This window comes from Rhinolophus ferrumequinum, chromosome 16 (assembly GCF_004115265.2).
Source record: "Rhinolophus ferrumequinum isolate MPI-CBG mRhiFer1 chromosome 16, mRhiFer1_v1.p, whole genome shotgun sequence".
Lineage (NCBI taxonomy): Eukaryota > Metazoa > Chordata > Mammalia > Chiroptera > Rhinolophidae > Rhinolophus > Rhinolophus ferrumequinum.
The window spans coordinates 39,981,868-40,009,209 of record NC_046299.1 but is presented as its reverse complement, the minus strand read 5'-3'; the positions used below and the strand labels follow the sequence as shown (position 1 = coordinate 40,009,209).

Sequence of the window (27,342 nt, the reverse complement as noted above, 5' to 3'; positions counted from 1 at the left end):
TCATGGCTTTTGCAGTCTCAAATATCAAGGGTATACACCTGACTTGTATTCATCTTTTGTTATCAGTATATATTATTACCATTTTAATACAGTTTTTTCCTTTCTTAAAATGTGTATGCATTTTTTTGCACCCTTTGTAACATCATGTTTACCATTTACCCATGGAGCATGATATAGTGTGCTGTTTGCAAGGTGACCTTAGTACGTTTTGAGATATTGAAGCTATATTTTCCAATCCAAATAGTTTCTCACTGAACTGGACATCACAATGTTAATAAGCTTGTTTTAGATTTTCTTTGAAATATGTAATTCTTCTGTTGGAAATCAATGTAATACAGTTAGAATCATTGTTATGAATGCCTTGGCTTTGGTTTGGAATACTCTGCCTAGTTTCTCTTGTCCTCATTGCATAATTAAGGAGCAGTGGGTGGTATATCTAATTAGGATCATAGCAAAAAGAATGAAAAGACTTGATATTCAGATGCCAGGAAAAGAAATGAAGGGCTTCAGGCAAATTGTCATTTTAAGATGCATCTCTCCTCCCCATCCAAAAAAAGGTAACTGACTGAATTTAAGTGATTTACTTTTTTACGGTAGAACTTGGCAGAAATGAATAGCTAAAGGTAAACCAGCTGCCTGACGAAATCAAGTTAAATAAATAACTAAAGTTGTGGATAATGTCCTAAAGATAATACAGAACACTGCTTGTTATTACCTTGTGCCTAGAGACAGCCTTCAAATTTCACAATCTCACTCGTGTCAACAAAAGTGCAAAAGAATTGAGAAATGATTTAGGAACCTGAATCAATGAACACAGCTGTTTGCCCCACCGTGAACGAGTAAAGTGCTGGTTGTAAAGAAGCACTGATTTGTTTTGACATAAGTGACTAGCAACCTGAGGTGATTGTAAGAGTCAACCTGTGATAGGTTTCAGATATTTGGGATAAACTCTGATTCGTGAGCTCGAAACCATGAAATTACTTGAATATTCTCAAATCATAGTTGCCAAAAGCTCGATTCAAAAAATCTGTTTTTCTGTATTGTTTCACTAAACTGTGTTTGCAAATTACATGCTATATGTGCTAGCTCCCTGCCCTGGGATTACATGGGTGCAAGAGCACTGAATGGAGACATGCAGGTAGTGCCATATTTTAAATGTGCACTGTTCCATGAAAAGGGGTGCTGTTGATCCAGACAGACTGATGATAGTGAGTATGTGTTCAAAACGGTTTTGTTCCAATTGAGGTAAATTGTGTGCGCAGATCCACATCCTTTCATTCAGTTCCTGTTGTGAGTAAAATTGGGGGGCCAGAGAAAATGCTGGAACAGGACAGCGTGAGTGGGTCCCAGGTCATGCATTTTAGGTGTTAATTGACCCTACAGGGCACCCTAGGGATGTGTTCTATCCCTATGGCTGCTTCGACTTTACCAAAAATAACGGGGGCATTTTCACATTTGTGTGTGGTATCACTCATTGATTGGTACCAAGAACCAGAGGAAGATGCTCAAAATGAGACTGGATTTAGTCTTGTGCTGTCCTGCGTTCTGACTGAGATTCTACCAATATGAACAAAACCCTTAGGAATGCCATTGGAATTTTCAGGAAGGGTCTGTGTTATAGGAAACAAATGTGATAAATTATTTGCACGCAACAAATGCTCAGTAATGACCTACTCTCGATAACAAGAAGTTCAACCTTGAGTTTGTAGTCACAGTTCTTATTCTATAAAAGGGACATCTGTGTTTTATTTAGCTGGCTAGGAAAAGAGATTATTTACCTAAAATCAATATGAAAAATCCATTTTTCCTTCACGTCTTACTATTACCCCTTATTTGTTGAATTATGCTCATCAAAACGGCTTCACGTTACCCTTGACATTAAAGATACCATCCTCTTTAAAGTCTAGGAGGAATCCTTTCATACTTTAATTTTTTTTTAAAGTAGACCAATTTGCACAATTACAGTGCCACTTTTTGAGCCTGTAAACATGTGTCCATGTGTGTGTCTACATGTGAAGGATTTGATTGTCTTTTAATTACCATCCATAGTTTTAGCACAAAGATATTTGGGCAGCAAGCCATTATCACACTTACTGTTTTGTCCAAGAGGTATTTCTCCTTCAAAATTGTTTTAATGTTGAGAAAATGGTTTTGCAAGAGTCTTCCTTAGTTCTTTGGTACTCCTGAGTTGGCTGAAGGGCATTTTTTTTTTCCCTGTAGGAATAGGTAGCTGTACTTTTTTTTCTATGGAAATGTAAACGCAGTCTACAGGGTTGGGCCTTAATTCAGGATTGATTGAGGATGCTTTTTCTTTTTTGCAAGCATCAGGATTTTTTTCCTTGTGACTGAAAGTCAATTCAACCTAGTTTTAATAATAACAGGATTTGTTGATTCACACAGCTGCAATTTTAGAATCAGGATAAGCTCTATGCGTGACTAGATCCAGGGATTAAAGGCTTGTCATGTAAATGCCATCTCTTGTCTCTGCCTTCTTATATGGACTTTATCTTTAGGTCAACTGCTCTCTAGGGTACATTCTTATAGCTAGCAATTCCAGTGTCTATTAGTTTTCTATTACCGTGTAACAAATTACCAAAAGCTTAGAAGCTTCAAACACTCATTTGTCAGTTCACAGTTATGTAGGTCATAAATCTGGGTGGACTCAATTGGATTTTCTGTTCAAGGTCTCACAAAACTGAAATTAAGGCATTGGCCACAATGGCTCATGGTTTTGGAGAAGACTCCACATCCAAGCTTATTCAGGTTGCCTGAATTCACTTCCTTGCTGTAGTAGGACTATGATCCCTGTTTCCTTACCGGTCATCAAGTGGGGACTGCTCCCAGCTTCTAAAGGCTGTCTTTATTCCTCCTTACATGGATCCCTTCATGTTTGAGCCAGCAACACTAAATCCTTCTGTGCTCTGAATCTCTCTGATGTTGTCTTTTGCCACCAGCTGGAAGAAACTCTCTGCCTTTATAGGGCTCAGCTTATTGGGTCAGGCCCACCCAAATTGTATTCTTGGTCAGTTGAGTTAGGACTTGAATTACACCTGCAAAATCCCTTCATAGCCGTGCCTGGATTAATGTTTGCATAACCTGGGTATAAGAATCCTGGGGGTGGGGCGGCCAGTTAGCTCAGTTGGTTAGAGCACAGTGCTCTTAACAACAAGGTTGTCGGTTCAAGTGCTATATGGGCTACTGCGAGCTGCACCCTCCACAACTAGATTGAAACAACTCCTTGACTTGGAGCTGATGGGTCCTGGAAAAACACTTAAATAAAAGATTTTTAAAAAATGGTTAAAAAAAAGAATGCTGGGGGCTGTCTTTAGGATTCTGCTTACCACCCAGTGGAAAAAGTCCTTCTTTCTACCTCTGAGAAGTTCCATATGTGAGTCTCAGTTATCTGCTTTGGGGCATGTAGCCCATTCTTGACCCAGTCACCATGACCTTGAGGTTTGGAAGAAGCTGATTGGCTAAACGTAGGCTATACTTCTGACTTTGGATCTGGAAGGGATATTATCAGAAGATGGGTACATGGATGCTGGGGCATAATACTGGTCTCTGGAAGCATAATATCCAAGGTAATTTTCCTGTGTGCTGGACCACTGCAAGATGTCATTTGGCATTTTTCTGGTATGGTTTTTCTGGGCTGAGATAATGTGACCTTGCCTCCCTCCCTACTGATATTTCTTCCTCTGCTGGAAGCTGGAGTGGTGTCCTATGATTCATTTAGGTTTAGCCAAGTTTTCTTCTCACTGTCAGTGAAGACATCCTTTGGCCAACATAGTGATGGTGTGAACCCTGGTTTTAATTCCCGGTTGAATGAACAGCAGAGCATAGAAACTCTGAGCTGTTTCCAGGCCTGGTTTATTCTGCACTGTCATTCAGAGGCAACTATCCAGTCTGGCTTCTTGTTTCCAGCAGAATCAGGTCTGTCGTCGTCATCCTTCAGAGACTCCTTAGAGTGGTGCTGGCAGAAAAGGCAGAAGCCATGCCAGCAGCAGTTCATATTCTTCCTGAGAATTAACCGGGAGAAACTTGAGAGGCATTGGACTGAGCAGAGAGGTTGTGGCAAGACTTACCAGAGCTGACCCACCTGTGTTTGCCTTTCGCCTACCACCCTTCCCCATCTCCCACACTCCACTGCAGCTTTGCCCCGTTGGCCCCTGCTCTTTCTTCGGGTGTGGCATCTCGATCCTTTTCCTTGTCACACCTTCTTTCATTTAATCCTCTTCACATTACTATTTTCCTGATCTCTCTTAGAAGGCTGAAAGGAGCTGTTTGTAGTTCAGTGGCTCCCAGGTGTCAGCCTGTGTTGTAACTAAAGGAGAAAAATAAGAACAATGTAGTTTCCATGAGGCTAATGTCTATGAAAAACTCTTTAATTTAGAGATTATTCTTAATTTTTTCATTTTGTAATAAAATGATGGGAAGGAGTTTTTTTGTTTATTTTCCACATGTTCTCACTTGGCAAAATATAAAGCTGACAACTTTCATAATATATTCTGCTCCCTCCATCTTTGCCAACTTAAAAAATATATATATTTCTGTTCGTCCTAGACCAAAATTTTGCCTGAAAACTGACTTTTGGATATTTTTTCCTAAGGAGTAAATTTTTCTTTCAACAGTATTTATTGAGAGGCCAGTATATACCCAGCTCCAGGTTTGGTACTGGAGGCTGCATTAGAAGAATTAAATTTGTCATCCCCAATTTCCAGGGAAATAGTGACATGTATCAACTCAATATCCTAGAGTCTAGCCTTGCTAGTGTTGTTATCTTTATCTTTTACCATTTTCAGGCCATTGTTGGTTTGCTTAGGGCTATGAAACTCATATTTTAAGTCAGGCAAAAGCGTAATTTTCTTGTTTTCTAAACAAAATGTTAGTATTTGAGGAAGTGGCTAATGCTTTCTAGTATGACCGGCCATCTTTAGAGACTTAGATAGGTAATGGTATCATGTGGTGTGTGATTTTATGATAGCCAGTGGGACGGTTATTGATTTCTAATATTCATTGAATTTTGGAAATTAAAGTTGTCTCATCAGAAAAGGGCCTATGGGCCATTATAATTGGATGGTTTGCCCACAGACACAGAAGGAGCCAATGGTAGATTTCGGATTAAAAGCCCCAGTGGGCTTCTTTACTGTGCACACATCTTACTAAGTGTAGTTTTTAAGCAGAATATTTATCAGGGCTAAAAGAAATTGGAACTTAAGTAGCCACAAATAATAACTACATGGGCTACAACATGGACTAGATTTGTGAACTTAGCCTGTGGGATATAATTGATGATCTGGAAGAAAATGATTTGTTAAGGGTTGGTCCATTTTGATACCTGTGCTTTTGGATAGTTTAAGTATTAGAAAGTCCAGAGAAACTATTGCACTCCGTTCAATAGTTTCATTGAAAATGAGACACACTTTTTTTTCCCAGAAAATCAATGTGTTATCTAGAAAAGCTCAGTCCTGAATTAAAATATGAGTTTATAAAACTACTATTCTCTCTCAAACATCTTGTTTTTATTGTTTATTTAATAAAGTGAAAATAATGAGAATATCACAATGAGGTAAAACTAAGTACAGGACTTTCCCTTCCCAGGTGGAAATTACTGGCTAGAAGGAAATTTGGTTTTGGTGATAGTGTACTGTCCTTGTTTAAAAAGAAGTGCTGCTCACACCGGAACAGGACCCAGATCTTCTTCCCTTCAAGCAGAAGGCTACTTGAAGGGAAGAGCTTGTTCTCTTACACGGAGTTTCTTCGTTGGGTATTGCAGGACAGCGAGGGCTGATCCCAAGCAGAGGAAGCTGAGATGGGCCATCCTTCAGTTAGACTTGGATGGAAAGCCTGCTGGGGCATAGACAACACAGGCCCCACAAGGAATAGCCAAAAGCCCACTGTCCCTAGTGGCATGGTGAATTTGGCATTTTCTTGTAGCCATCACCATTGGAAGAGGTCCTACTTCTTTGGGCAAAAATATTCAGAATACAGCAGCCACAAGCCAGGAGACAACACTGCCTTGCTTCTGAGCCCTTCCTGCTTCATCTTTCTTAGTGCCCGGCTTCAGCTTTGAAGGGGAGGCCCGGGCAGGAGGCTAATGAGGGTGCCAGAGAGCTGGGGGTCAGGGTAAAGCTATTGTCCCTGGGACAGGTGGAGCTCAGCAAGCAAGCAAGGCAGCATTTAGAGTGAGTCAAGGCCCTAGAGGATAGGGAAGTATTTCTCAAAGTGTGGACCTTGGACTTCCTGCATCTAAATGGCGTTGCCCTGGACCACAGAATGTGAGTCTCTGGAGGGGCCCCTGCCTGGGAGTGTACATCTTTAACAAACTCCCCAGTGATTCCTAAGCATTGTAATGTTTCTGAACCAGGGCAGCAGGGGGGTTTGACATTGGATACTGCCTAAAAGGTCCAGGGAAACAAAATTAATACACAATGGCAGTCTCTTTATTGGTTGCCTCCTGTTCTCATTGTGCTAGGTCCAGCAGTGAACAATGGAGGCATCGTTCCAGCCCTTCTGGAGGTGGAAAGAGCCAATAAGCAAGTACACAAATAAAATTACATATTATAGTGAGTGTTAGGAAGGAAATAAAGTGGTAACAGAGAAATTGGGGGGCCCCGTTTAGATGAGGTAATCAGAACTGGCTCAATGATTTGATGGAAATTTGACCCTGAAGCAACTACAGCTGAATCAAGCCTGGGGAGATGGAGGAAGGGAACAGATGGAAAGGAAAGATACTGTGTGTGTGCGTGCACACACACACACCCCATATACACAGGAAACATGAAAACTCAGGGAAGAAGAGTGGTAAGTAGAAAAGGGGATGTTTAGGGACTGAGTTGTATCCCAAATTTTGAGCAGATTTCCAGTTTGAGTTTGCTTCATATCACTGTAGAGAATCTATATTCAGTTTTGTAATAGATAAAGGGATGGGGGAGTGCCGCTAAACCTTTTCATAGAAATTCAAAGTAAACTGTCCCCACTCTGCACCTGGTGAATTGCAGACCAACACACCCTAAAATAGTCTTTAACCATCCAGCCTGTGTGGGTGTTTAGTTGGGTGTTCCATTCCAACCCAACTAAAGTGGGACCTGGTAATTGTAGAGGAGAGAAAATGAGTGGAGTATTTTCTAAAAGAAGCAGCATATTTTCCATTATGTAAAAGAGAAAAATTAGCCTTTAGAAAACCACACCTAGGTTTCATCGACTTCTCTCTGGCTTCTTTCATAACTAGATGGGAGAGTTGAGGAAGCAGAAGTCGTTGTTGTTCTTTAGAGGATTCATCAGCTTTTCCTCAATTTTCCTGCAGATCTTAGAGACACATTCAAGGAGACTGCATGTAAAACAAGAAAAGTGCTAGCAGGTTGGCTCCCAGGGGATGGGCTGGGGGCAGCCTTCCAGGGAGCAGTAAGAGAAAGGCTGAAGTGAGGTAGCATCAGGACCAGGGAATTTACTGCCCTTTGTTTTTGTGTAGAGAAAGCCATGTTCCCTCACTAAAAGTCACTGTCAGGCGTGACTGGAGAGTGAAACAGCGGTTTCCTCTCTCCCTGGGCTCACCGTTTCTTTCCTTCACAGCCCTACAACAGTTATAACTGTCATTATGGTTTGATATGTTTGCTTGTTTATGCGCTGTCTCCTCACTAGACTATAAGCCTGACGAGGAAGGGGCTGACATCAAGTCTCGTACTCCAGAGCCTAGTGCCGCTCTTTGTACTCTGAAAGCGGCCAGAGCCTGGGAGTGACATGTGTGGTATTACATCTGCGTGGGGGCATGATCTTTGAGTGACAAGCTGTCCATGGGCTTTCTCAGGGATGGCTCTTCAGGGCTCCGCCCTGACGGGGCAGGCTGGATGGGATAGGATGGACTTCCATTGCCCATGGGAAGGACATGTATGTGCTCATAGTTAAAGCCCTCTCTCCTGAGGTCCCTAGTCATCAAAAGAAATCTTTCTTTACAAGCCCATCCCACACGGGGTGTCCAGGTCCCCACCCTCTGTCTGTGTGCTGAGAAACAGCAGGGCGTTCTCAGGTCATGGGTCGGTTTGGCATGAGGAAGGGAGATAGCTGATGACAGCTGGTGGACAGAGTGTCTTCCATTCTGCCTTCCCTTCCTCAATATATAGCAGTTGATGTTTAACCCTCTACCATGGAGATGGTAGTAGAACAGGAGGCAACCATAAAGTGACTGCCATTGTATATTCTTGTCCCTTGAGACCTTCATCTTCTCGCTCCTGTTTCCTTCAAGCTTACTTCTATCTAGTATCTCAGAGAAGAATAAACCAACCAGGCAAACAGATCTCCTTTGATGCTCAGTGTTATTTCTGCTTCAGTATGAGTACAAATGAGGGAGAAGGTGGGAGGGGAAGATGGAGGAGAACAACCCTATTATTACTTTTAGCAATAATTGGGTCTCAACATTGTACCTCACTCTCTGTGGGAGCTCAGAGGTTTCTTAATGTGAACTGACATATTCCTAGTCAGTGAGTTATTTGCTGTTCATTTGTATTGTATGAATACTTAGTTCAACTGCACAAACACTGTACCAGATTCTGTGCAACATCTTCAGGATGCATGCATGTTTGCTTGCCTCTCCTTTAAAGTTGGAAGGATACTTGGAAGTCTGCCAGTCTCAGGTCTGTACTAGGCAGATGCAGAGAGTGTGGCTCTGGGAGGTAAAGGGATGAGTCAAGGCCTCAGAGTTGGTAGAGAGTTTGACCTCCCACATGACCAGAGCTCGGCCCAGCAGCCTCTGGAGGTTTAGAGATATTCACAGTGATCACAACATCCAGTCATTGAGTGTTGGCCACGTATCGGTGCTGTACAAAGGGCTTTTCATGCCTGCCCTCATTTAATTCTTAGAGCAGGTGCCATTGTCACTGTTATTATCGCCTCTTCTTATGATGAAGAAATTAAGGCTTAGAATAGCCAAGATGCTGGGCCAAAGTTAGGTGCCCATAGTATCCGCAGAGCTGCCAGGCCCTCTAGTTCTGTGCGAAGGCCATGTTCTCTTCTGCTTTGGAGAGTATACAAGAGCAAACAGAGCTTATGAAAGGCAGCTGGTTCCACGTCCTTCCTCTAAATGTAGGAGGAACTGGCAGCCTTTCTTCCTCCCTCGCTCCCTCCCTCCCTTTCTCTTTTCTTCTTTCTTTCCTTCTTTCTTTCTTCCTTCCTTCCTTCCTTCCTTCCTTCCTTCCTTCCTTCCTTCCTTCCTTTCTTTCTTTTCTTTCTTTCTTTCTTTCCTTTTATTTTTAAATTGTGGTAAATCATACACACACACACACACACACACACACACACACACACACACACGGTGCCAAAAAATGTATACACATTTTAAGAAAGGAAAACTTTATTAAAATTGTAATACTCAGTATATACAGATAACAATAGATGAATATGAGTCACGTTTGACTCCTGCAATTACAAGAGGTGCTCAAAGTGGTTACCATCAGCATCCAGACACTTTTGATTATGGCAAACTACGGCTTGAGCAACGTTGACCAAAGTGTCCACTTGTATACATTTTTTGGCACCCCCAGTGTGTGTGTGTGTGCATAATATTATATATTATATATATAATTTTATAAATTATGTATAATTTACCATTTAACCATTTTACAGTATACGGTTCAGTGGTATTAAGTAATTTACATTGTTGTGCAACTGTCACCACCATCCATCCCCAGGACTTTATTCATCTTTCCAATGTGAAACTCCATACGCATTAGACACTAACTCCATTTCCCTCTTCCTCTCCACCCCACCAGCCCCTGGTAACCAACATCTACTTTCCATCTCTATGAACTTTGCTACTCTAGATATTTGTCTGTTTGTGACTGTCTTATTTTACTTAGCATAATGTCCTCAAGATTCATGCATGTTGAAGCATGTGTCATAATTTTCTTCCCTTTTCAGGCTATATAATGTCCCATTGTATATATATTGATAAACACCACATTGTGTTTATCAGTTCATCTGCTGATGAACACTTGGGTTGCTTCCCTTTTGTATTAGTCTGCTAATACTGTATTAGGGCGGCCATAACAAAGTTGCCCAGGCTGGGTGGTTTAAACAGCAGACGTTTATTTTATCAAAGTTCTGGAGGCTGGAAGTCCAAGATCAAGGTGCTGATAGGGCTGATTCCTCCTGAGGCCTCTCTCCTTGGCTTGTGGATGGCTACCTTCCCCATGTATCCTAACATGGCCTTTCCTCTGTGCGTGTGCATCGCATGTGACTCTGTCTCTCTTATAAGGACAGCAATCATACTGGATCATTATAACGTCATTTTACCTTAGTTGCTTCTTTACAGGCCCCATGTCCAAATATAGTCGTATTGGAGGGTGAGAGCTTCAACATACTGTGTTTTCCCCAAAATAAGACTGGGCCTTATATAGTATTTCCCTGAAAATAACACCGGGTCTTATATTAATTTTTTGCTCCAAAAGATGCATTAGGGCATATTTTCAGGGGATGTCTTATTTTTTCATGAACAATAATCTACATTTATTCAAATACAGTCATGTCATCTTTTTCTGGAACATCGTCATAACGTGCTAAATGTGTCCATCTGGCTGATGATCTTAACTGGGGCTTATTTTCGGGGCAGGTCTTATTTTCAGAGAAACAGGTATGAATTCAAGGGAGACACAGTTCAGTCCATAATGTCTCTCTTGGCTATTGTGAATAATGTTGCTATAAATATGGGTATACAAATACTCTTCGAATCCCTGCTTTTAATTCTTTTGGGGTATATACCCAGCAATGGAATTGCCAGATCATGTGATAGTTCTAGTTTTCATTTTTTGAGGAACCACCATACTATTCTTTTGTATTATAGCAGCTACACCATTTTAAATTCTCAAGGAATTTAAAAAAATTTTTTTTTGAATAGTTGTGCTCTTTTTAAGAAGTCACTTTGATTTCCAAGGTCCTCCAGTAGGAAGCTTGCCTGGAATTGTGTGTTTTGCCTCCCAGATGTTTCATTTCTAGAAACTTGATGCCTTTGTGCCTTCTGCACCTCCTGTCAGCCACCTTGGGATCTTGCTTTCACACTCTGCTGCTGGGAAAAAATATCCCAGAAAGGAGGAGGAAGCAGTAAAACAAGGCCTGCTCTAAGGTAGATGCTTCTTCCAAGCTGTGGGCTGCCCGGCAGGAGCTCCTGAGCACAGATGAGGCTTGTGCCAGATCTCGCCCCGTGTCTGAGCCTGCTTTAGGCACCTGGCACTTTCAAAATGGCCAAGAGACAACAGATTAAGATATTCCTCAATAAGTAGCTTTAACGCTGCTGTGGGTTCTTATTTACTCACACCAACAGAATGGATGAGGCGATGTGTGTGGCACAGGGTATTGTGTCAGGGGAAGGGCTGGGGTGTGAGGGGATGTTGAGGGTAGGTGTTTATGCGAGGCAAAGTGTGAATGGGTGTGTGTGTGTGTGTGTGTGAAATAGCGTGTGAGAGTGGGCGTTGGACATGAGGGTGTGCAGTAGGTAGGGTGTGGGAGAGTGTATAAGGTAAGGTGTTTGTATGCGTGTAGGGGACAGAAGGGATGAATGCGAGGAAAAGGAGAGTGTCCGGGGGTGGAGGCGGGGGTATTTGGGAGTTACGGTGTGTGTGCAGTACGGTATGAAAATATGGGGCATGGGCCAAGGGGGTGGAGGACAGTGGGTAAAAGTATGTGCAGTGTCGGGACTGGGGGTCTGTGTGGAGTAGGGTGTGAGGGCGTGTGTAAGCTGGGGATGGGGTATGCATGAGGAGGATGTGAGGCGGTGGCAGTTAGATACGAGGGTGTGTGGGGAATGGGGTACGTGGAAGGTAGGGGGTGAGTAGGAGTGAGTGAGTGCGTATGTTGGACGGTCCACAGTAGGGACAGGACCAGTGGCTTCACTGCCAGGAGCCCGGTGGGTGGAGGAGCTGCTGAGGCTTGCAGAGCTTTCCCATTGCAGGGGAGTGGCTCCCTGCCAGGGACTCAGCCATGACTCACTTTCACCTGGTCGGGGGAATTAACTTGCTGGGCATCTGCATCATGGCAGGATATGTGCGTCAGTCTGTATGACTTTGTCCTTATTAAGAACCATGGGAGAAATTTAAAATGAGAAATGAAGGAGGTGAAGGGAAGGTTATGTTGGGAGCTATGAAAGATAAATTGCTTCTCCCTCAGTGGCGGGGTCACACTAAGTGACCAAGGTCATCTCCTTCACTCCCTCTCCTCTGTTCTTGATGAAAGCTGCAAACATTCCATGTGAGAGAAGTAACTTCAGAAAACAAACATGAATGTGCACACACACACACACACACACACACACAGATGTAGATAAGGGAACCCAAAGCACCTCCCAGATTCCAGGCGGCCCCTGCAGCAGTAACTCTTTGTGCTCTGCAGTCTGCTGCAGTCTTTGCAGTGGAGACACACTGGCTGTCATGAATGGTAGCCTGGGAGGGGCCTAATGTCACCTGCTCCTGATGTCAGCACAATGAATGAAACACTTGCAAAGCGTAAAGCCTCAAGTACCCGGGAAACAGATACCTCCTCAGATTGGTTGTCTGGCTGCAGCGTCTTTTGCTGACGGAATCACTAGCCCCATGTGTCACATATAATCCATGTACGTTAGGATTTAAATGAGGCAGAAACTGAGGCTGCATGTGGAATAATGCATAGCTGATTCTTGGACAACCAGCTCAGCCTGAAGCAGCCGTGGATGCTACTCTCTTCCTCCAGGCACTGGAGAAAGGTGCTTACAAGAGCTGCAGACCCACCGTTGTGTGTTCGGCATCTACTTAGCCAGCCCGATGTTCTGCTTTTGCTGGCAGAATTCCTTGCTGAAGCTCCAAGCCCTTGAAACTGATCTGTGCTCTGCATTTTTGACAAACCAGGAAGAAGCTGCTCAGGTGCATGGAGTCAAGGACCCAGCCCCAGCATCGCCCCAGAGTGTGCCTGCTGAAGAAGCAGATGCTGCAGGTAAGAGGCTGGCGCTGGGGGAGGTCCTCATTTGTACTCTAAAGATAGTTGAACTTGCTGCTTCATCCTAAACCTGTCCCTCTGTGGGAAAAGGTGCCTGGTGCAACATGAAAGCTAAAGAGGTGCTTGAGTTACACTGAGAGGAAGCGGGAGGATTTAAGACGTGCTGTGATACAGATCCTTCTCTCCAGCTGGGGACCAAGAGTCAGGCTTACATAAAATGGGTGTCAGGTGAAAAGCACCCATCACAACTCCTAATCTTCATTTTCCTATTTGGTCTCCTGTGACAAACAAATGGTGTGCTTATTTTATATCACTAGATTTAGATAATCTGTGCTTGAAACTCATGAGTTTTGAGAGTTACGGTATTTCTGAGGTATTGAAGGATGGGGGAGTTTCATCATTGCTACTTCCTTTCTTCTATGAACTGCTTGTAAGATGGTCCATCAGCACAGGGAAAGTGGAGGTGATTGGTAAAGCTCGTTCTGATTCCATGTTGTCTTGTTCTGTCTCATTTTTTTTAGCATTAATTTCTGTTGAAAAGTCTCAAAATTGGGTCTTAGTCATCTGTTAGTTTCTCTAGTTTTAATCCAGAGGATGATAGCTTGGCTAGCAAGCAGAAGGCAAATTAGTTCCCAGAAGACTTAGGCAGGAAAGAAACACTAACTTACGTGAGTAGACATGAGAGCACCGCTTATCTTTTTGAACACAAATGGGTCAGAGGTCTGCAGACTGGTTTCTGGATCGATGGTAAAAATAGGCTTAGGTGAGCTTGCTCCATGACCTGGACTTAAAGGAAGAGATTTACAAAAATAATCTATTTCAGTAGCATTAGTGATAGTACATTTAGACATCACTGTTTAAAACAGACCCACATGGTCTAAGTAGGCAAAATAGGCACTCTAGTTTTTGAATGTTTATTAACAATAGTGGCTAATAACTACTAATGGTAGCTATTATTATTATTTTTGAAGACTTTCTGTGTGCTAAGCACTGGTCTGAGCACTTTATATCTATTATATTAAATCCTTAAGCTCACCTGTGAAATACTACCATTCATAGTAAGGACACTGAGGCCTACTGTAACCCTGCTAGGAAGTTGTCATTTTTTCCCCCCACGGATGCATGCAGGTGGCCAGCTGGCTGTCCTAGTTGCCGGGTGAGCTCCACTGCTCTGATTGCCATTGTGTTCAGATGAGATACAAGTAAAATTGGGCAGGAGCCAATGTCAATCCAATTAGGGTTGTAAGTCAGATTATTAGACAATGCCCTTTTTCTTTCACCAGTCCCAACAAACAACATACAAAACACACAGAGAAGCCTCCGGCCAAATGCAAATTAACTTTTGAGTTATCTGATGTTTTGTATACTACACAAGTATCTGGCAAAGAGAGTTTAATAAAATATTCGTTGAATATTGGACATGGGTATATGTATATATTTTTTAATAGTGACTTTTATGTATGTGTTTATGTGTCTTATGTTCTGGAAAAGTCAAGAGCAGGTTTGCAGTTTTTCATTCTAGATGGATAGGATTTTGAACAAACTTAGTAATGCTCTTGACAATATCGGAATACTGAGTTTATGTAGGAATTCCCCATAAAAGGGAACCGTCAGTGTATTCCATACTAAGTGTCACATGGCAGAAATAGAAGGCTCTTTACAGAGGAGGCTTGTGTGTTGCATGCTGGGTTTTCCAAAATGTAGGTGAATCTGAGATGTCTATGAAAAAGAGATTTTCACTCTGTGTGTGTGTGTGTGTGTGTGTGTGTGTGTGTGCACTAGGCAACAACAGCTCTTGCAAGTTTCCAAAGATAAAACACATCCTGATGTTTCTCGTCTTTGTGGAGCTTATGAATAAGGAGTCTCCTTTAGCTAAAATGACTGCACGGGAGTTGATATGGGAAAAATAAAGAAATTCCAGCCCCTGTATTGAACCTTGTAATACTTTATTTGATGCATGGTTTTCTTTAATTTTTAAATAAAACCCTTTGATACAATCTGGAAACTAGGTGTTTTCAGAGACCTAGGGAGTTTCTTCATTTGGCAGAGATGTTGCCAAAGTGACAGGCATTTAGAAGAGACTTTCACAATTTATGGGGTGAGGGTTGCTCTCACTGGCTTCCAAGACACACTTATAAGAAGACCATACATTTTCTAATCCATGTGTCACTCAGAAGGAAGAAATTTATTCTCATATCAGATCAGCAGTTTCAACATTCAGCATTTCTGGAGTGATCTTTGAACATCTGGAAACTTTAGTTTTTTTTCTGTGTGTAAATCCCTGATGAGACTGTGATTGCATAATATTAGCACAGATGGGATATGTCTCTAAAAGATTATAGTAAGTTAACATTTTCTCTTAAAGTCTAGCATCTAGCTTTGAGCTTTACATGTATATAAATATTCAGTCAGTAATTGTTGATGTCAATAAGTGGTCTAACAAAGACAAAATCCAACAGGTGATTTTTACAGGAATATCTGGCTATAATATGCTAGCAATTAACCATTAAAAGCAAACATTCATAAATATAACTTGATGTCACTCAAATAGATTTCAAACTTACTGTAGACTTGATTAGGATGTGACTTAAGTCAAGTTTAACTTTCGCACTGCGTATCTGAAATGATAGTTTGAGCAGAGTATTGTAGTCTGTATGTTTTGGCATAAAAATAGTTTTTTAACTTTGGTGTATGGGTTACAGAGCTCAGTCCCACCTTGTAAGATACCTAAAACATTGCCCTGTTCTAGAAATCCAATTATAAACTGCACTTGCAGTAAGAACACATTTCATGGCAGCCCTGGATGGGCCCTGTGTTCTAGATAGTGTTCCTGAACCTTTCTGCACACTGTATAATAATTACGAGGAAGTTTTCAACCTTGGTGATTCTCGGTCCTCATCTCTAGACAGTTTGGGGTGGAAGTCCTGGAATCTGTCTACGTCATGAACACTTCGGAGTATTGGAAACCACCATACAAGTGGACAGTGTTTTGAATTAAGAGAGAGAAGGTTGCGTTCTCTCAGATTCTCTTTGACTCTGCTTCACCTCAGTTTTATCAATGGACAACGTCTCACAGACCACATGGACTTAGAACTCAGGGTCTGTGACCAGTTGGCTCAATCTATTTATGTCAGGAGGAGAAAGGTGTTCAAGCACCAAGTCTGCTGGCTAGAAATGAGTGGAATGGTGTCCTGGACAAGGATGGGGACAGGGACAGATTTAAGGGGTTAGAGGCACTTAAGGAAAAGTGATAGAGAGGGAACCACCTGAAAAGTAGCTTTGGGCATGTCCATAGGGTAAACAATTGCCCTGGTTTGCCCAGGACTGTCCCACTTTTTAGCACTAAAAGTCCCACATGCTGGGACGTCCCCGGTCCCAGACAATCCAGGACACCTAGTCACCCTACCTGTCGGTTGTAAACTGCATAATGTGAGATGGAAACCCACACAGTACTTAGACTCAAAATTCCTCTCACTGAATCAACAACCTCTTCCAGCTGTAGCAAATGTTTCCTCTGTGGCATTAGTAAGCGTCCATTCTGGTGCTGTCGGAATGAAAATGGAATGAGGATTGTTATTTCAACTGCCTGTCATTTGCATGGGGACTTCCTGACATTTCACATGACTAAAGCATAGTAACCCCTTTACACGCGAGGTGTCATGCGGGGTCTCTGGTCCTGCTCCCCACATAAGAACGCAGGACACGGTGAGACCAAAAAGGAACACCCACGGAGCCATAGATAGGGGAGTCATACCACTATAGTCTCGCTGGCGGCTGGGTTGGAGACACAGGAAGCAGGAGCCACACTATCCGCAACCTGTCGTCCACCTTTCTGCCAACCAACCAACCCCACTTGCTAGCTGCAGTCCGCGCTTACTAGCTCAGCCACCATCTGCTTGCTAGCCCCCATTTGCTGCTAGCATAGCCACAGCAGTGGCCAATGGCTCACGGGTTACAGCTGACGGCCAACTAGCCACAGCTGAAGGTTATCCAATCACAGTTGATGGCCATTTACTATCCGAGTGAGCACCTTTCCATGTGAGGCCGAGAGCGTGGAAACTGTACTCCTGGCTCTGTCCCCTCCCCCCTGTTCTGTCTGACCATGGGTGATTGATGGCATGGAGCTTGTAGCAAAAGCTGTCACTGGAGACAACTGAAGACTTATTACTAGAAATAATAATTCCACAGAAGTACCTAATTAATTCTTTTATTCTAATTTCTTGATTTTCAAATGGAACTTTCCATTTGGGCAAGAGCCTTGTTGTTAATGTTGATTATTAGAGAGCACTAATGTAGTACCTCTATTTACAGTCAATAATTATTTCCTGAAAGAATTTTCCATGGTCTGTAGGTCTCTTCTTAAAGTTGAAGTTGAGGTGGAACAGAGTCACAGAGGACTTTCTCTCTCACATTTTATGACACTGTCCAATTGACTAGAAGTTCTCAATCACTTAGAAGTGCTTACTAAGCTTACATATATCTGGGCTTCCCACCCTAAAATGCAAAATTAAAATACAGAGGTGAGACCTAAAAATCTCCACACTTGGAAAGCTCCCCTGGTGATTCTCAGGTGCAGGGAGATTCCGGAACACTTTCTAGAACATAGTGTTCCTCCAGGGGTGCTGAGAAATGTGTTCTTGCTGCAGGTGCAGTCTATAATTGGATTTCTGGAGCAGGGGAGCATCTCAGTTATTCCACTAGGTGGGGCTGATCATCCACATAACTTACGGTTTCATTTATCTGGCAGGAGACCCAGACAGTCTTTGGAAGTCATTAAGAGGGGTCTCGATTACTTCAACCTTGGAAGTGCACAGAATTGCAACTATCTTTTGGAAACTTTATTCATTAGGGGTCTGTGTGTATGTGTGTGTGTGTGTTATTTCTAAATCTTTCTTGAATCTTTTTATATTTTCAGTATGAACCCCTGGTTGCTTTAGCTAAAAAATGGCTACCACTGTGGAAAGTAGTACTTCATTTTTTTGTCCTAAATTGGTTCCTTTAAAGCAGTGATTGATTTTTTCTTTTTCTTTTTCATTTTCTTTTTCTTTTCTTTTCTTTTCTCTCTCTCTCTCTCGCTCTCTCTTTTTTGTTGTTGTTGTTTTTTGTTTTTTGCACCCTTGGGGATATTTGGAACTATCTGGAGACATTTTTGGTGTTATAACTGGAGGGTGAGTGCTACTGGCATCAAGTCAGTAGAGGCCAGGGATGCTGCTGAACATCCCACAGTGCACAGGACAGCCCCCGCTCCACTGCCCCAACAAAGGATTATCTGGTCTGAAATGTCAATAGTTTGGAAATCCTCTTTTACAATCTTTTAAATGAATAACATCAGAATTAGCTAACGATGACCTCTTCATTTGTGGCAGACATTGTTATATAGATTTTCTTATTTTATCTTCAACAGTCCTATGAAGCATGTGCCATTATGGTCCCCAGATGAAAGCTGAGGAAATAAACTTGAAAAGTTAATGTAACTTGCCTAAGTTCCCACAGCTACTGAGTCATGGGGGTTGGGAGGAAAGCAGAGCTGCTGGAGGTTTCCCGAGTCAGAACCCACAGTTTAAGGGCTTTTTACACTGTTCTATTTGCCATCCAGCCTAAGTGTTAAGTTCCCATAGTTCCGATATATTAGAATTTTTAATTAAGCCCATAGCCAGTCTGTATACCCTCTATATAACGAACGTGTTTTGAAAGTCATTGTTTCTTTAGCCATCCTTGACTTTGTTTTGTCAGACTGAAGAAAACTAGGTTTGTAATTGTTTAACAGCCCTTCTGTTCCCAGAGTCATGTCAGTTCTTCTGATCTAAACCATCTCTAGGCCCCCATGCCTTTCTTGATGTGCATTTACCTGACCTGAATAGTGGATTCCAGGTGGAGTCAAATACTAGTAGACTCTTACTTGTAAATATGGGCACAAGTAGTACACTTTTGCAAAATGATACCATTGGGGGAAATTGGGCCGTGTACAAGTAGTGCTGTGTTTATTGTTTCTTACCACTACTTGTGAAACTACAATGATCTCTATAAAAATGAATTAATACATAAAAAATATGGAATTAATACCTAAAAAGATATGGGCGTGAGGGTGTTTTTTAAAATAATTCAGAACAATTACGCTTGTTAGATTGTTTTCCAAACTTTTCCTAGAGATGCACACTATTTTCTTGACCTTTTAAAAATCATATCAGTGTATTCCATAAGAGCTTTAAAAATTCCATTCTCTATCGAACTAATAATTTAGTGCTTATTACTTAAGAGTATGTACTTAAGTAATTACTTAAGAGTACGGGGGAATTAGTTTTCCCCCGTTGCATGGTCTACTGGCCCACAATGAAGGGTATCTGCCATATTGAGCCTCCTCATGGTTCGTGAGCTTTTTCTGTGGTTGCTTAGTGTTTATCTTTGAGAAATATCAACATTGTCTGCAAAGTCGGACTCATGACTCAACTTCCTCATTCTCGTCATTTCGGAAATGTAAAATAAAATTAATCCAGGATCCATTTGCAAGGATTAATACTGACATGTCCATCATAAAGATGCTAATTCAACCCTCTTCTTGGCTGCATATTGCTAAGAATCCACTGCAAAACATTTAACCCAATCATCACTTGGTTTTGTTTTTTAAACCACTTTTCATATGAAAACCATGCCATAGACTTCTTAAAAGCCCAAGTAAATTATATTCATTGACTCTGCCTTGTTCAGAAGCATAGTTACTTGCAGAATTTGATGCACCAGTTGGGTGATCTTGAACAGGTTATTTGATCTCTCTATGCCTCAGTTTTCTTTTCTTTAAAATGGGGAAAAGAATATTATCTACTTAGGACTGTTGTGAGAATGATATAGGTACCTGCATATGAGGCTCTTAGCACATCCCCCATGGTAAATGCTCAATAAATGTCAGCTAACATTTAAAAAGCTGGGCATTTTTGCCATATTTAGAGCGTATGTTACCTTTCCTCATGTTATCTGCTTATATCTGTTTTTAAATATCCACTCTATCATAATTTCTAACTACTTTCAAGTTGTGGGTATGCCATTAATATAGTTCATTGCCTAAGTCCTATCTAGGATCTTGCATATGATTGACATTGCACTGACTTCCTTAAGCAAAGCACATTAATAACAGCAATAATCTATAGAGGTGATGGCTCAGTAAGTACATCCTATTACAGTTGAGACTACATTTGTTACCATAAAATCTATCCTGTGCTAAAACTGTGACATAACTTGGCTGGCAAAGATCTTTACTGTTAATAATTTTTCTCGGATGCTTTTATAACCATCTTCATAATCTCTGAAAGAGGGGGCTTCACATTCACCCCTTGTTCTCCAAAGAAAGCATTTTTTAAAATGACTTCAAAATTCATAGGTGACAATGTAATTCTCTGAGGCCGTCTCTATAACTGCTTTGTAGGAAGGAGAAAATCAGCCCTACAGCTGAACCTTCCAGATGATTATTTTAAAAACTTTTGAAATTCAGTTTTTAATGCAGGCCCAGGACTGTGGTAACATGCATTATCCCATTTTCCTCACTACGCCTATTTATAAATGAGGGTTCTGAGTTTGCGAGACTCTCCTGGCCAAGGATGTAAGAGTGAACTTGTGGCATCTGAGACTAAGCCTGTGGCTCTGATTCAAGAGCCGAGGCTTTCAATGAGTAGCCTTATAGTCATGTATTTCTTTTTTCAATGAATAGATTTTATTTTTAAGAACAGTTTTAGGTTTATAGAAAATTGAGCAGATAGTACAGAGAGTTCTCATGTACCCATCTTCCCCTGCACATAGTTTCCCATATACTGTAGTCATTTTAAACCTTTGTTTCTGGTTATTCGTTCTTCCACGCTTATGAAGAGTATAGTGTAGAAGTGACCCGATGGCATGCCGTGATACTTGGTGTCTGACACTGCTCTGGATGTCCTCCCTCTCTCCTTCCCCCCTCCCCCACGTCCATGGTAGACAACCTTTCTGTCTCTTCCAGTTCCCTGAGAATTATGCTTTTCTGTAGCTCTGTCTGTGTGGCTCTGGGGGTCCAATGCCTTCGATTAATTTTTTTGTAACTAATGTGGAAGCCTAGGAAAAATACAGCCCTCACTGAAGATTGGAATTTAATTCAGTAGTCTTCCTGTTTGCTTTGTATATTCAAATTTTCTTCTGCTTTGCAAAGCACATCTGCTCATAAATTGAAAACCCTCTTTTGCAAAATGGCTTTTGTTATCTTCATAGCAGATGTGTATCAGCTGTACTACTGAGATGATCAATGGTGCAGGAATTGACTAGAAGGTCTGGGGAGTCATTTAGGCTGAAAAATGATCAACATCACGACACCCAGCTTTCTCTGTATATAGCAGGGTGGCCAACTTCTAAATGTTGGACACTGTCATGGGTGATGCTCGCTCTGTCCCAGGCCCACAGCTCAGGCAGAGCTCTGTAATCTGAGCATTTGGCTCCGCTTTTGTGACACAGGGAGGGAAAAAGATGTTTTCAGAGATCAGACACTGTTTGTTCACTGGCCACTTTCCTTGGTTATTTCCCTACTGTTCTTTTTACACTGTGCATAGAGGCAAAGGAATAAGTCGTGAGTAATCAGAAGGAAGTGAAGAGATTCATCTAATCACTTGCTAGATTTGTCTAGATTACGCCTTCTTTCCTCCCCAAATTGCACATTTGGTTCAGTGCTATATAAAAACTGCCTTTAAAAATACGACTTATCCCTCCCTGCCTCAAATGTTCTACTACAAAACAATACAAAGAATGGATTTCTTCCTTCTCCTAGTATGACAGAGATCTGGAGATCTCACACCTGCCCTCAGAATGTCATGTTACCATAGCCCACAGCACACAGCACGGTTCTGATTTAGGGTAGAAGTCACTAATGTGTGAAGACCTCAGTCTTCCACGAGCTAGAAGTTCACTTCCACTGCATGTTCCCTCAGAACAGGCTCAACCTTTGTTACCCTGACCCTCCTTTCTTCTCCCCCACCCGCTCTACCAAGATGTCTGTTTTTCTTCTTTTTCTTCCCCCTACAGCTTTCTGGCTGCCTCTCTTCCTTACCCACTACCTGCCATTGTGGCTTCCTGTCTCCATTGTACCTAGTCGTCTTTACTGCCTCTTTTTTTCCTCTGGGACTTTCCTCTGCGAAGCTAGTTATAGTGTGAAATTAAGGCATATTTAAGATATTTATTGAATGTCACCTAGACACTTAAATTTATTGAATATTGTTATAATACTGAAAACTTGGGTGAGTTCACTTCCCATGATACTGTAAGTAATATGCTATGCAAATAACACTGGAATTTTCCTGTGTTCAGGCCTTTGGAGGTTATGTATTCCTTATCATTGAAACAGTGAAAGTACTAAAAAGAACTTTAAAAGTCTTTTATGAAAGTGTATGTAAGTTATTACTGGATTTTTAAAATAATCAGTTACAACATACCCTGAGGATTTGTATATTTCTGCAATTTAAATGTTATGTTTACTTGGTAAAAAGTGTTGTATATATTAGGCGTACTATAATAACAGTGACTCAAGAAAAAATAAATTCCAAAATTATCCTTCTATAATTCTCTAGGAAACAGGAGTGATGGGGTTGAATTTACCTTCAGAACTACTCAAAAACCTAAAACCTGGATCTGTATTTACTGATGAAAATTTAATTAGAAGATTGTAACCAAAACTGCAGAAGCAAGGAATAAGTTTAGATCTGAGCTGAAGCTTCTTGATCCATGTATTAGGTTGGTGAAAAAGTAATTGCGGCTTAAAAGGTTAAAAATAATTGCAAAAACTGCAATTACTTTTACACCACCCTAATAGTTTTCTGGTTTTCAGGAAGTATTTTGGGATTTCTCATTGCTTAGCTAACCCAGTGCCCTAATCTATTGGCTGTTCATTTTAATTGAAATCAGTGCATATATCGGCTCCCTCAAAACGAAAAGAAGGCCCACTGTTACCCCCCCACCACACACACCCAATCCAGAAGTGGGGATTGGGGAAGTGCATGCTGCTGACGTTGAACCCAGTTAGACTCTTTCTCCTGAGCTCCATCTGTATACATATCCAAGGCCTATTTGGCAGCTCCACCTGGATAACCAAAAGTGCCTCTTAAAGGATCCAGAACGGAACTTGTCTTTCCCTCAGGCAGCCAGCTCCCCTCTTACGTTCCCTAACTAGATAAAAGATACCACCTTTGAATACAAAACAACAACTGGTTTGTTGAGGGATTATTATGCTTCCTTTCCTCAGGCACTTCCGAAGCACTTGAGATTCCTTATCTTTTTCTAAATCCTCCCAACAATTTATAAGGTAGATACTATTGTTATTCTCACCTGAAACATGCAGTAGATAGTCGATACACATTTGTTGAATGAATGAAATCTTATTATACAGGTGGGAAAGCAGATTGAAAAAGACTGAATCATGTGTCCCAGGTCACACTTATGATAAAACTGGGACTTTAGTCTACGTATTTCTGAGCCTAAAGCCCTTGCTTTTATACGTGATCAAACTGCCTCTCGGGATCAGCAGGGTGCTTGTCATCAAGCCCAGCCCTGCTTTCACAGTGATAAATTTCCCACCCTTCTTGCTCCCTGGTGTTTCTGGGGTCCATCCACAGAAGCTGGAACCCAGAAGCCTGCTTGAAGAGCCAGCCTCCCCCCACTCAGTAACTAGGTCAGCCTCACCAACCTGGAATCCCTCTACATTTACCCTCCTTCTACTCTGTCCATCCTAACCTCGGAGATAGCACTTCTCCTGTCTCAGTGGTCTCTGAGCGAGCAAGCCCATCTAATTCCCCAGGCTTAGTTATTGAGATGACTTCAGGCTTACCTGTGTTCTTTGTCTCTTGTGACCCCATAGCTAACCCCTTAATGCCTTCAGGAGCTCAAATTCTACACACCCCAAACTGAACCGCTGTGTATCCATCAGATGTTTTGGGGTTGTTCCTTGTTGTTGTTTTGGTGGCTCTCTGTGTGAGGCTGGCTGAGAACTCAGATGCTTGAGCCTCATTAGAATCACAAACATGCTTTTGGCTCATTTCACTTTTAAAACCAACAAAGGCTGATGTTTGGCATTCTGGAATGTACCTGAATGCGACCTGTGAGCCCACCACCCCACCACGATGAGCAAACCCTAGAGTGCAAATTAACAAATCCACAAGATTATATGGCTAACTGATTACTCAGTTAGATCTCAGCAGTCCATCTCAAGTGGTTGCAGATAGAGATTTACTTAAATTTTGAAAAACTTGAAATTTCACATTAGAAAGAGATATTTTTAAATCTGACTGACTCATTTAACAGCTGCAATACAGCATCTGCTTCTGCCTGGGGTTGTAGCCAGATCAGAAGTAGTTTCTTGGCCTTCACACACTCATGATGATTATTTCTCTTCTCTATGTTTCCTGCTGCTCAGTGAGTGGGCTGCCAGAAACCCTCTGTGGCTCCCAGGGTCAGAGATGTGGAGTCTTCCACCGTGGGCACTGTTCAAACCCTCCCTAAATGGAGTTAAAACAGTCATACCACCTTCCCTATTGAATTGAAAATGGAGATCATATAACGACCAGCATCATGTGGTTGTTATGAAGATTAAATACATGCAAAAACTCTTAGGACAAGTGTGAGGACATAGTGAGTCACTCCGTTAATATTATATATGATTATTTTTCTTTGTAATTAAGAACTGGTAGGGACAATATATGGAGGGGCATGTTGGTTCTCATTTCAAATATTAACCCATAGGACTTCTAATCTAGTTGTTGTTCAATAAGAGAAGATAATATTCAGCTTTCTTATTTTGATATTATTAAAATGATGGTTTTTATGATTACTTTTTTTAGTTGTTTCTATGCTTTATCTCAATGTTTCCCCAAATACATATGCTATACAAAGAATGCAAGGTTGAACAGTGTAAGTTTTAATAATAATTTATTTTAATGTGTATTAGTAAAAAATATATATGCATAGATATAAACCTATATATATATCTATGCATATATCTATATCTATCTATCTATCTATCTATCTATCTATCTATCTATCTATCTATCTATATCTTGCATGTTAAACTCATGATTTCTTAGCCATCATGGCCTAGGATGAAGCTGAAATTAAAAAACGCTGTAGGTTGAAATTTTTCTATGTATCTAAAATACATAACTTTATATATATATAATATATATATATATATATATATATATATGATGTACTTCTTTAATATACATACAAGTATATAGGGAAAAAGGTATATATGGATATGGTAAAAAATTCGTAGAGATAACAGTTTTATTTCATATCATTTTCAGTCTTATGAAGCGGGTACCATTATTCTCTCCATTTTACAGCTGTAAAAACTGAGGTTTAAAAAGGTCCATCATTTCTGAAGTCTCTCTTAACAAGTGGTAGACCTGAGAGATTCAAACTCACCATCTTTGCTCTCTCTGTTATGCCACCCCTGAGGTTGTTTCTCACTTCTTTCCTCAGGAAGGCTTATTTTCTTTTAAAAGAAGTTTTTGTATAGAACTTGTATTGTGTTTTCCTTTCTATAAAGCAAAGACATGTTTGTCCCAGAAATTTTAGAAAATACAAAGAAGGAGGGGAAAAAAATAAAAAAATATTTCTTTGTTGTGGCAAGAACACTTCAATGAAATCTACGTTTGTAACAACTCTTTAAATGTACAAGGTCTTTTACTTTTCTATCACAGCCCTGTAAGACGGGCCAAACAAGGACATTGAGAGAGGTCGGTGAACCCACTGGAGCCCCACAAGAGAGTACAGGCACGCCATGACTCCTGGCTCCCCGTCCTCTTCCTTGAAACCATACTGCATCACAGAGTGGGCCCTGGCAAGCTCTTCTTTCCTTTGGAAGAAGTAATGTGTCCCCGGGGAACCCTCAGAAGTCACCCAAGTTTAATACTGCCATAAGCTTCTCCCTGGTGGGCAGCAGGGTCTGTAAGTGGTGGCCTGGGCTCTGTTTCCAGGATGGCAGCAGCAATGGCTGGCTGTGAATCTATGCTGGCCTCTTCTGAACAAGGGAGGCAAGCATTCTGTCTATACAGAGGCACACACATACACATACACATATCCCCGCTGATTTAATTAAGCCCTTCTGAGCTCAAATGGTGAGTTTGGACAAAGAACTGAGGCGTGTGAGGCGAACATGATAACCACTACACTGCGGATCTCACTCATATGTGGAATCTAAAGGAAAGAATAAGTGAATGAACTCATCAGAAACAGTTTTGGAGACAAAGAGGAAAAACTGAGGGTTGCTAGATGGGCGGGGGGTGGGGATAACGGGGAAGGTGAGGGGATTAGAAAACACTCGGTAACCACAAGATGGCCACGGGGTTTTGAAAATTAATTTGGGGAATGTAATCAATAATGTCATAAAGATTTTGTAGGGTATCCGATGGACACTTGTCTCATTAGGGAGACCACCTCAGGGAGGTTGTAGATGCCTGATCACTGCACTGTACACCTGAAGCTGAAGCTGAACAATAATGAATGTCAACTATAATTTTATATATGTATGTATATACTTACAAGAAGCGGAGTACAGCATCAGGAATAGAGACAGTGGAAATGTAATGACTGTGTGCGATGTCAGAGGGGTAGTGGATGGGGGGAGGGGGGTTCACACAGTGTGAGGGATATAAATGATAAACGTCTAAGTATTACTTTGTCTTGTGCACCTGAAACTAATAAAATAATAATAATAATAAAAAAAAGAAGTGAGGCGCTACCAAATTCCAAGTGTTTGACGCTGTCGGTTTGCAGCTGGTCGCTTTGGGATCTTTCTGGCTCACTGCTCCCTTCAGTGGTGAGCTGGGGGAAAGGGGGTCGGTTAATTAGGCAGCGCTAGTAAATTATTCGAGTGCCCCGCGGAAGCAGGTGCCATGTAAATGGAGGTTTGCAGTTCTCATTGCAGTGCAGTTCAAAAAGAGCTATTCATAATGATGTGTGATTCTGTGAAGTTACACCTCAGGACTCTGGCTTTCAGAAGCTGAACTCTTTTTCTCGCCTCCACCTCAGTCATATGGCTGGGAAGCCAAAGTGCCTCCATTTGGGCCTGATAAAACAACACCAAGAGACTCATTTTGGTTTACACCTCGGGGCCACAGTCGAGCTGAAGAGTTGAAAGCCTCAGACCTTTCTCATTTCAAGAAAAATATGCCGGTCCCAGGCGCTTGCTAGAGATTCTTTTCTTCCTTACTATTGTCATCAAAAGGTACTGCCCAGAAACAGGTAATGAATAAAATGCAATTCTTTTTAGATGGTTTAAGCCTAATGGTCTAAGAAAAGGATTTGGTACGGAGCCTGTATGTCTCCTGGTGGGTTTTAAAGGTGACTTTTAGTGTATGCTGTGATTTATTGGTTAGTCACCCTTATTCCTGT

The 27,342-nt window shown here is 41.5% G+C and overlaps 1 protein-coding gene across 4 annotated transcripts in view; it reads left to right on the top strand.

Moving 5' to 3' along the window:
• The window catches only part of FAM13C (family with sequence similarity 13 member C), a 111,622-nt gene that overhangs the window by 60,886 nt on the left and 23,394 nt on the right, over window positions 1-27,342 (top strand). For all 4 annotated transcript variants that reach the window (XM_033131036.1, XM_033131039.1, XM_033131038.1 and 1 more), the window contains one exon: window positions 12,864-12,948. In XM_033131036.1, coding sequence (XP_032986927.1) covers window positions 12,864-12,948 — 85 coding nt within the window. The remainder of the gene's footprint in view (window positions 1-12,863; window positions 12,949-27,342) is intronic.